At 34.7% G+C, this 11717-nt stretch overlaps 1 protein-coding gene across 1 annotated transcript; it reads left to right on the plus strand.

Annotated features, from left to right (window-relative positions):
• Positions 1-386: 386 nt before the first annotated feature.
• LOC142631816 (uncharacterized) lies at positions 387-11498 on the plus strand. The gene is made up of 18 exons (XM_075806172.1): positions 387-844; positions 1340-1531; positions 1678-1833; positions 2002-2295; positions 2773-2990; positions 3094-3168; positions 3615-3681; positions 4021-4346; positions 4531-4764; positions 4854-5041; positions 6077-6218; positions 6317-6425; positions 7300-7402; positions 7514-7703; positions 8458-8556; positions 8651-8709; positions 9141-9246; positions 10888-11498. Exons 1-18 carry the CDS (start codon positions 586-588, stop codon positions 11050-11052), a joined length of 2982 nt encoding a protein of 993 aa, XP_075662287.1. The 5' UTR covers positions 387-585; the 3' UTR covers positions 11053-11498.
• Positions 11499-11717: the final 219 nt, after the last annotated feature.

Below are 11717 nucleotides of genomic sequence, written 5' to 3' on the forward strand. Positions count from 1 at the left end.
TTGCATTACAAGATACAATATAAAAAGTGCAAAGCTTAAGTACAATTCTCTATGTATAGTATATTAAGTTCTCTAATTAAATTCAAAGATGTAATTGCATCAAATTTACTTATCATTGAAAAAGACAATATTGTTTATATTTTATTAGTCAATGAAACAATGTATTTGAATTTAATTGGAGAAATTAATGTCCAACAACCAAGTAATTTATCTAAGTTTTATCCAATTAGTAAATTAATTAAAACTCACCAAAAAAAAAAATTTCTTTGTAAATGTAAAATGGTATCAAACCAGCTTCATTTATAAATACCCCCCAAAAAAAGGAAATTAAAAAGCTTCATTTATAACTATCACACTATGTACCAAATGGGCATTTGAAAGCAAACCGTAAACCCAAAACACACTCCCAAAAAAAAAAAAAGGCGAACTAGATTGTCTTCGGTTTTTCGTTATTCTTCAATGTACTTTGGAAGTTAGGAACGACTTTTCTCTGATTCAGATCGAGGCCTAATTGCCCTTTGACAAACTTAGAAAAAAGGAAAATGCAAAAATAGAAAACATAGTGCAAATCGAAAAGCATCAAACATGGGAGGTAGCGATGGGATCTTAGGCAACAGGGACATAGATAGAAGCAGAGCAACTATAGCCAGCACCAGCACCAGCACAAGAAGAAGAAAATGGCTGAAGAGGCGAGAGACATGGCTTGTGGTTCTGGGTGTCATTCTTCACGCTGTTTACATGCTGAGTATCTTCGATATCTACTTCAAGACCCCCATTGTTCATGGCATGGACCCTGTCACTCCTCGCTTCAATGCCCCAGCCAAGCGCCTCGTGCTTCTCGTTGGTACGTACCCAATTAGTACCTTGCGCACTATGTGTTTGTTGAATTGTCTCAGTGAAATGTTGCTATGGTTTTTTGGCTTTGTTTAGTGATTTTAGATTACCCAATTAGGAAATGGGATTGAATATGAGATGGGTCGGGTTAGGATTGTTTATAGAACGTAATGTAGGTGACTAATTTGAGTTTGTGCTATTTTGTACTAAAGTTGTTCAATATTGTGTATTAAGTTTTGGGATTTTGAGAGTTCCTTTGTATAAATTATTAATCTTTACAGGGTTGAAATCCGAAAGTTTCTGTATTGGAGTTGTTTTATCTAATATGAGCAGTCTGAAGGGTTAGTATGTCCAAGAGTTGGCGCTCTTGACTTAGATTTTGAAAATGGACTAGTAATAATTCACTGGTTGTTAAGGCTTAGTTAATTGCAAATTTGGATATGCTGTTAGTGTACTACATTTCATAAAATATAGAACTTTTATGAATGGGAAAAAAAAATTGCAGCTGATGGTTTGCGTGCCGACAAGTTCTTTGAGCCTGATTCTGAAGGAAATTACAGAGCTCCATTTTTAAGAAGCATTATTAAAGGGAAAGGTCGGTGGGGAGTATCTCATGCACGCCCTCCAACAGAGTCAAGACCTGGACATGTTGCTCTAATCGCTGGTTTCTATGAGGATCCAAGTGCAGTTACAAAAGGTGGACTGTCTATCTTCTTGAGCCAAATTAACTCCCGTGCATCTTTCACATTATATCATTTTTTACACTGAAACATTAATGCATGTAAATCATATTACTGGCTGGTGTCACATTCTGTCTGCTAAAATATTCTATCTTGTACACAGGATGGAAAGCTAATCCAGTCGAATTTGATTCAGTATTTAATCAAAGCCGCCATACATTTGCTTTTGGGAGTCCTGACATTGTTCCAATATTCTGCAGTGCTGTGCCACACAGCACATGGAACACCTATCCTCATGAGTATGAAGACTTTGCAACTGGTACATCCTTTGAACAATTTTTTTTTTGATTGGTAAATGTTATAAGCTAACAAGTAAGTGCTCAAAGAGAAAAGAATTTCAGATGAATTATGCTTATATTGTTAAACATTAATTGCTATCATCCTCAATTTCATTCAATGCTTTGTCAAATCACTATTGGTTATGCAGATGCATCCTTTTTGGATGAGTGGTCTTTTGATCAATTTCAGAGCCTTTTAAATAGGTCCAATGAAGACTCAAAGTTGAAGGAGTTACTTCTACAGGATAATCTTGTAATATTTCTGCACCTACTTGGTTGTGATTCAAATGGTCATGCACATAGGCCCTTTTCCTCCATCTATCTCAATAATGTAAAGGTTGTTGACTCTATAGCTGAAAGGGTTTATCATATGGTTGAAGATCATTTTAAGGACAACCGTACAGCATATATATTTACAGCTGATCATGGAATGAGTGACAAAGGTTGGAACTTTTAGAAACTTCCATTTCTTTTCTTGGGATTTTTTTTTATTTTTTGCCTCACTGCATGCACTCAATGGTTTTAATCTAGATTTAAGCAACTTGCATCTTCCATGACTTGCTCTAGGTTTACACTTCTTCAAAGACATGCATAATTGGTCTGAATTCTGTAGCACTGGAAATATATCACAAGAATGGATTAATATGCCATTTTCATCCCCACCCGAGCATTTCTTTTGAATTAATGTTTGGACCAGAAAATTCAAAGCATCTAGTAATTGGCCTTGAATTTGGATGCTATTAACAGCATCTGCTTTGACATCTGATGTTTTAGTGTTCATTTGATTAAGATGTTCTCTCTTTTTGTTTGCCTTGAATCAGGCTTTTAATTTTCTGTCCCTAAATCCCTTTTTTCCCCCTACTACAATTTGCTAGATATATTGAAATGAGATGCTGACAAATTTAAGGTTTCACTCACAGGAAGCCATGGAGATGGGCATCCTTCAAACACTGATACTCCCCTTGTTGCTTGGGGAGCTGGTGTTAAAAATCCCAAGCCAATATCAGGCACCAACCATTCTCATTGCAATTTTCGTTTTGTTGATGAACATATGCATGACGCACCGACACCCGTAGAATGGGGCCTTAATGAAATTGAAAGGGTGGATGTCAATCAAGCTGATATTGCTCCACTCATGGTTGTACATTTTATTTTTCTTGAATTTTTCCATTCCAGGCCTGAATCCTCAGGTCTGTCCTTCAGTTTTCTTAGTCTAATGTCCTCAATGGTTTTTCTGGCAGTCCACTCTTGTTGGTTTGCCATGCCCTGTTAACTCAGTTGGAAGTCTACCCCTTGATTACATAAACATGATTGAGGTACGTTCAACTAGCTTTCGTGGATAGATGACTTATTTCATCGTAATCTAAAATGGCAAATGTGCCAATGGTCCTTGGACCAAATGGCATTCCCTCATAACATGATTGAGGTTTTTCTGCTGGAGGGCAAGGTCATAGGTTCAATCCTCTGCAGTGTGTGGGTGGTGTATTTACCTATAAAAGAATAAATAGTGGCAAATGCCTCTTCATATTATTGAGAATGGATGTATCGTGTTATTTTTTGATACAGGATGTATCATGTTATTAATTGCATTGATCCTACTCATTATAAATGGATGGAGAAGTAGTGTTTTATATTCCACTATAATGTTCAAGCAAATGGAGTTTTGTTCTTTAATTTCAGTGATGATTTGAATCAATCCAACCCTTTGTTTTAATTGGTAGATAATTGATAGAGATTTTTTTTTTTTTTTTTTAATGTGCAGATGGAAGAAATTGAAGCTGTGGTATCAAATACAAAGCAAGTTCTCAACCAGTTTCTTCGCAAGTCGTGTATCCTCTTCTTATATTAACTTTATATCTTAGTAGTATGGACTTTAATGGGCTTCACTTTCTTGAAGATTTTAACATTAATTCTTCAATTTCTTTCAAATTATTATTTTGTTTTAATTGAAAAACAAATTATCTTTTCTTGAGGGGATGTGGTTTGTGCATATTAAATTTCTTCCTTGATGTGCATATTATGTTCTATTTTGACCTTGTTGTTCCTTCAAAAAAAAGCTCTAAAGTCTGCTTCATAATTTAGTCTTTTCTTTTCTTATGGAGATATGTAGAGGGAGGAGGTAGGGAATGAGCTTTCTAATTTTTTATGAGTTTTCTTGACTAGCTTAGATATAAAGCAGTTAAATTCACTTTATTTCAAGCCTTTCAAGCAACTGGCCAATTATTCTGCTGTACTGGATCAAATTGAGCATCTAATATCATTTAGAAACTATGAAGCTGCTATGAAGCTATCTGAAAATCTCAGAAGCTTGGCGCTTGAAGGACTTCATTATTTTCAAACTTATGACTGGCTGATGCTTATGACCATAATCACTCTTGGGTATATTGGTTGGATGATATATCTTTTTCTCCATGTGCTGCAATCTTATACTTCACTGCCAGGAAATATATCAAGAAAGGAGCAAGCAGCTCGTCAGAGAAGTTATACTGGAAAGGTAATGTCCCTGTAAGCTTAACCTCTTGTAAGCTGCATTTTGATCATTCAAAATGAAGCAAAATGAGAACCAAAATGAAGAGAAAACAAAAAGTATTAGGAGTAGGAAAAGAAACAAAGGAACCGGGTATAAATTAAACCTCATCATTTGCAGACATATCTCATACATCTCATTGTTTTGACAGATAAACCTATGTGGATGTCTTTTCATGGGAGCACTTTCTATTCTACTTTTTCTGGAGCACTCTCCTCCCCTTTACCATGCATATACTACAATGACGGTATTCTTGTGGACCAGAATAATTAATGAATATTGGTCCATAAGAGCATTATGGATATACTTACGTGGAAGAAAATTCAAGTATATCATTAAACTTGTAGCCACCAGTGCTGTGGCACTTTTCATTCTAGAACTTCTGGTATGGATATCAAACATACTATTTATAGACCTGTTCTAGCAATGATAAAGTTCTAAACTAGCATTCTGAGCAATGATTTTTTTGTGCAGGTGAATAGCTTCACTGACAGGAAGCTCTACACTTGGTGCTTCCTGATCATGGGGGCCATAGCTTCTCTATATCTTCTTAAGTCAATTCCATGGAGATCTGGAATACCAATCTTTGTCTGCATTGCATGTTGGTTTTTGTCCATATTTACTTTGATGCCAGCACAAATTCCTGATAATAATCAATTGGTGTAAGTCGCTTTCCTTGAGTTTGTCCTTTTTATAGTGTGGCTTTGTGGGAATGAATGACTGTGTTTAAGTTTGTTGTAAACTGTATTAAATTTATGAAAATGCTTCTTTGGCTTTTCAATTTTACTTAAAAAAAGAAGAAAAATTAACCTATAATGATAATAGTAAAGGGACTGAAGAATAGTTAGCACAAGCTGAGTCAGTACAATGAATTTCATCAACTTAAATGGTTTATGTGGATAAGCAGGGTAGAGAAAGTAGTAATTTCTTAAGTTTCAATGTAAAGCTCTCTACTCTGTCAAATGTGCGGATACTCTGCTCCCAATAAATTAACCACATAATACAATCAGGAGTCTCAGCCCACAGTACTGTTATGATGATTGGGGGGGTGTCCTGTAAATCTAACTATCTAAGTTGATTTCATGTTGTTTTTTGAATAGTGTATGTTCATTCTAGTGAATCTTCCTTTTTAGAGCTTCTCTCTATTTTCTAATAAAACTTCATATAACTTATTAAAAAAGGCTGCAATTTCACCTTATTTATTTTAAGTTTATAACATCTATATAGTAACTAAAGGGAAGGGGCTAACAAAGCTATTCCTTTCCTGTTTTCGTTTCAAAGAAAATAAAAAATGTTATGAATCCAAATGGCATTGGTACGTGTATGGAGTGTGAAGCCAAGTCAATTGGCCAGTACTTTTTCTCACTGATATTAGGAATAGAAAAAGAAAATTCAAACAGAAAAATTTTTATGAGATGATTTTTTGAAATCATATACCCACATGCTTTCTTACAAATGCAAACAATGATGATCCCTCACTCTTAAAATCAGACTGTTGAGTTAGGGCCAACAGAAAGTAACAATGTAGGTTGCAATTTTTATTTTTGGGTGTTACAAACTTAACAGAGATATTCAATTAAGAAAGTGTACTTAGTACTCTATAAACTACGTGAGTTCATAGTTTTTATTTTTATTTTTTAATCTATATCTGACTGATCATGATTATGATGTTTGTGTGGTAACAATAACTTATGCAGAATTGCAAGTGGAGCTATGATTATCTTGATAGGATTAGTTGCAAGGTGGCTCGATCTGCATGCTGAAGGTAATAAGTTCTGGCTGAGCATCTCTAATCATGGAGTGAAGAGACCCAAGTTTCCCATGCTCTTTCATTTACAGGTGCATAGCATGCCTATACCTTCCATTTGGACTAGAAGCTTAATGATTGATATAACTGTACTGATTTAATGATGTTATTTTTGATAAATGAAAACTAGGCACTTTTGGTTGGGTTATCTTCAGTTATGGTGTCTTTATCAACGTCTCACAGAACAGAAAAGCAAGAACTGCTTGCAGTACACCAGTTGATAAATTGGTCTATAGCTGGTATACTCTTGGACTCGTCTTTCTTTGCTAATGTTTACTACTTTTACTGAGCTTTTTCCATGCAGAAAACACCAAACTAATCTAACATAAAGTTTTGACTTTAACTCTTATCCTTTCAAGTTCTGATTTTCTTCTACAAATCCCAATTGTTCTCTTGTCCTGTATATAACTCTGCTCATTTCATGCTTTTTGACCTATTACTTTTACAAGCATGTCTCAAGCACAGAGAAAGGAAGAGGGTTGTGGCAATGGATTTTTTGTTACCATAAGTAAAATGCTAGTGCTAGATCCTTTGCATGTAGTTTTGTGTGGAGTATATGCTTAAAAACAGTATGTATGTATATGGTTGAAACTCACGCTTTACAGATGTTTATGAAAGTAGGCAACATCAAAGGTAATATGAGAGTTCATGTAGGAAACAGCACAATTTTTGTTAAATCCAGTAATAGGAGATGAACTTTGTAGTGTTAATCCATATATCTTGAAATGGTTTGTCTTTGAGATGTTACATCTGATTGATGATCCATATTTACAGTTGACAGTCCGTAGAACAATTAGGCTCACGGTTCTGCCACTGCATGATCATGCTCAACCCCGATCACACATTACCATTAGCTTTCTAATTTGGATACTTGAAACATATCTGCATTGTTCATTATCAATACTGTGTTATTATATATTACAAAATCTAATTTGTTCTCTTATTCGATGGTCGAAGCTCCTCATATCTACATGTTTGCTCCCCTTTTTTATTTTATATTTACTTGTTTCTGAGTTTCCACTGCTTGAGGCATATACTGCCGCACATTACATGTCTTTGTCTAAATTCACCTGTTAGTTTCTTTTTCTTTTTTAATTATTTTTTTTATCATAGGTTTTTCGATGGTTCTCCCATTATTTTCAGCAAATGGCCTCTTGTCTCGGCTTACTTCTATATTTCTAGGTTTTGCACCTCCGTTCCTTCTTCTATCTATTGGGTATATCTCATTTATTAGTAACTGCAATGGTACTCCTTATTTAACAGCTATATGAAAAACAGAAATTCATTTTTCTCTTTTCATGTTTTTCTTCTCGTGAAATTTGTGCAGATATGAAGCTGTCTTCTATGGTGCTTTTGCTCTTGTACTAATGGCATGGATACTATTTGAAAACACAGTTCTTTACCTAAGTAAGGTTAAAAAACCATCGTCTTCAACAAAAATTGTGGAGGATCATCTCACTCTTGATCATGATACTAGATGCTTGCAGCTATCTGATGTGAGGATTCCTTTAATCTTTGTAAGTCACCCTTTTTTACTCTTCACATATCCCTTTCTTAATCTTCATCAATTTTGACCATATTTATCTAGTAAGGATTAAGACTTGGTGTAATTGGGTTGAGTAGATGTTCTTTCAGCATTTTTTCTTTTCTAGGATAGGTACAGAGATAGTTGCATGAAGTTTCAGTTTTTTACATGTAATGTTTTTAAAATTTTTAAATTTAGTACTTTCCATGTAATAAATGGTCTAGAAATAATTTTGTAAGAATATCACCTGTCAGGTTTTACTTTTAGAATTTTCTTTTGGTGGCTATTTAATATTCATCCTTTCGTAACTGTGAAGTTTGATGGAGAATTTTCCAGAAATTGGCTCTATAAACTTCTTTTGTGATAGGATACACAGGGATTGATGTAAGTGGGATTTTAAACTAGTAATAGGATTTGGGTTTGGGTAAGATTTTTCTTTTGGTTTGTGTCTCTCATTTAAACATCAAAACTTTGTTTATTTACAAAGAATCTAGAGGCAGAGAGAGTGAGATGAAATCTTGGCAACTGTGCCTATGTTCCCTTGGCTGGCTTCTTTGTTGGACTGATAATTTAATTATTATCCTGGCATAAAATTCAGCAATGCATGTTCTTTTATTCTTTTTCATGGTATGAATCTCCTGATTGTAAAGGAGTTGACATAGTTTGGATCAGTGTCTTAATTTAATTGGTCAAGATATTTTCATGCATGTGTCTCTAATGGTAATGGCTCTTATGTGTTTCCTTAGATGGTTTTATTCAATGTTGCCTTCTTTGGAACGGGAAATTTTGCAAGCATTGCTAGTTTTGAGATTTCATCTGTCTATCGGTTCATTACTGTGTTCAGCGTAAGTAAAGCTTGAACTTACTTCCTTACAACATGTATCACTTTCTTGTTAGAAATCTGTTACTGAGCTGATATGGTTTGCTTTCAAAATGCAGCCATTTCTGATGGCAGCCCTACTTGTATTCAAGCTATTTATACCATTCTTGCTTGTCATGTAAGTAAAGTTATAACTTTTTCCATATTAGCAAAATACAGACTTGATCACACCAATTCTTCTATTTGGTAACTTATTTCCAGTTTGCAATGGGATGTAAACATAAAGACAATGCCTCACTAGCATTATTGAGGATTATTTTATCTTTACAGTAATAGTCATTGTACATGGTCTATTTAATCGGCAAGAACCATTTCATGGATTGTCTATCTAGATAGGCAAGAGTCTTGGTTTCTTTAGCTTATTGATCATACTGGTTTACTTTGCAGTTTTTATTTATTTATTTATTTATTTTTTAAATTTATTTATCAATAACCTATATGTTAGTTACATCAATCTCAATGTTTTTTTTTTTTCTGAGGAAGTTGTGCTTCCAAATCAATCTCTTAAAAGTTATATTCTTACGTTGCTTGTTTTGAGCCAAAATGCAGATGTGCTTTCAGTTCCATAACCAAACTACACCAAATTCCACGTTTGGGATGCTATTTTCTCGTTATATCATTTTCAGACGTAATGACCATTCACTTCTTTTTCCTGGTAAGAACTGTTTTCTTTACACTTTTTCTTTACCAAATGAAGCTCTGCTTACATTGGTCCTTATTTCTAAACGCATTACATATAAAATTAATTTGGTACCATGTTACTCATTTAGATAGATTATCTCATTTTGGCAATCAAATTTGAAAAGTGTATCTTGTGTAATCATTATTTAAGCTTAGCGTGTTTTTTATCTTGCAAATCCATGTAATTAGTGGGTCTGGAAATTTCCCATCATCTAGCTTCAGAAAAACTTTCTATCAATTAATCAAGATTATTGATAAAGTTTTGTAGTAAAATTGAATGGCGCTGACTGCTTAGCCTAGTTTATGTAAATGAAATGGCTCTACTTGTAATTTTAGATTATGCAGATATGCCTACTTTCTAATGAGTTCTAACTCAAATGACACTTCCTCTCTTTATATATGTGTATGTGTGTGTGGTATATTGTTAGAATAATAGTTAAAAAGATTATATTTATTATTTCCTAATAATTTAAGCTTTGGGGGCAAATGCTAGAAAGCACGGACGCGGCTGGGAGGGTGCCGCACCCGAGTCCAAAGCGGTTGCCCTCGCGTCGGTGCCGTGTCTGAGTTTTTTTTTTTTTTTTTTTCACGGATTCGCGCCGAACCGGGCAGATTCAGCCAGAATCGGGTCGTATCGGCCGGCGACCAAAACGGCCAAAGCATACCGAAACGGCCGAAACAGGCCGAAATCGGCTTTGAATGAGGCCCAAACACCCTAAATCTGTCCTTCCTCAATTTATTTTGAATATTTGTTGCTTCTTTTTGTGTTTTCTTTTTGGTTTTGTGTTTTGTTTTGTGTTTCTTGCCTTCTTCTTTCTTTGATTTGTGAATTAAGGCATAGTAATATATTTTTTAAGAATATTTTAATTGTAAAAATATATAGAAAATATAAATAAAAATATTTTTAATAATTTTTTAATTGCCGAGTCCCGCCGCACCCGCAGCCACCTTTTTCAAAAATTGCCGAGTCCCGCACCCACACCCGCACCCGCACCCGCACCCGCACCCGAGTCCCAAAACGCACCCATGCTTCATAGGGCAAATGTCACTTCCTCCCTTTAAATGAGTTAGCTCAAATGGATCTCTCTCTCTCTCTCTCTCTCTCTCGCATAAGAACAAATGGCACTTACCCTCCTTAAATGTTATGTCCACTAAAAGAGTAAAAGATGAAAAATCTCACATATTGGACCTTGCTTAGTAATTGGGAGTCTAAGTCCATATATGAAGGGGGAGTATTAGAATAATGATTAAATTCACTGTTCCTTAATAGTTTAGGCTAAGTGGTAATTTATAATGTGTGGTGTCAGGTTAATCATGCATTTTTAAACCTAACAAACCCAAAGCTACCTAATTCCATTAATTTGTCTCGCTAAAATTTCCAGTTTTCTAGCTTAATAAGCTATTATGACTTTGTTGATCAATATTTGTTTGTCTTTTACAAGTTGATATGTATATATTTGAAAAGAAAGTGGCAGGTTACTTGTTGAAATATAAAATTAAGTTCCCATTATCACCATCATCACCTTATATTGAGAAATGGTTGTTGGGGTTTAGGCTAAAGACTTTGTACATTAAAGTAGGCACCGTATTGACTATTGTGATATGTTATCATCAGGTCCAGAACACGGGAAGTTGGATGGAAATTGGTAATAGCATCAGTCACTTTGGAATAGTGAGTGCCCAAGTTATATTTGTTCTGTTGCTGTTTGCCCTCACAAATGTATACACAAAAGATATCCAGTGCAATTCAGCACTCGAATCTTCTCAGAAAGCAATGTAAAAAGTCACATCAGATTAAGATATTTGGCACCAAAGTGAGCTTCCTGCTTTCCTTCAAGGTGAGCTTTTTCATTCTTATTACAGCGGCTTTTTTGGGATTTAAGAGCTGTTTCTCATTTGGCATCTTCGTCATTGCTTCCCATAAGTGCTTATTGTCTTTGTGTGAGGACTTCATAGTAATGGGATTTTCCGGATGTTCCCATTCATTGTGCAATAGTTTAGCATGTTTATAACAGGGCTTGCTTAGTTCATTGTATCTTCAAGTTATCATATCCACAGACCATTTATCAATATTAATCGTATTAGTATACCGTTAATGTGGTTGGTATAAATTGCAACCACATATGTACAAATGCATTGATTAACTATATAAAATTACAATTATTGAGATTGAAATTGAAGCAGAAAGAAAGAAACTGATGACCTCAGGTCCAACCCCTTATAAAATGCCTATTAAGACCCAGTTGAAATGAAGCAGGTCCAACCCCATATGCGATGCTGTTTGCCGAAGAGATCAAGAGAATCTTTAGTTATACCTAATTTTCTTGAAATTTTGGAGAGTGAACCTATAAAATTGAGTTACTGGGATGCTATTTTTTTTTTTTTTTAAAAGAGCTATACTGTAGCTCTGTAAACAAAATTACAAAATTTTTGAGTATGTAGAGA

Source organism: Castanea sativa, chromosome 1 (genome assembly GCF_040712315.1).
Source record: "Castanea sativa cultivar Marrone di Chiusa Pesio chromosome 1, ASM4071231v1".
NCBI lineage: Eukaryota > Viridiplantae > Streptophyta > Magnoliopsida > Fagales > Fagaceae > Castanea > Castanea sativa.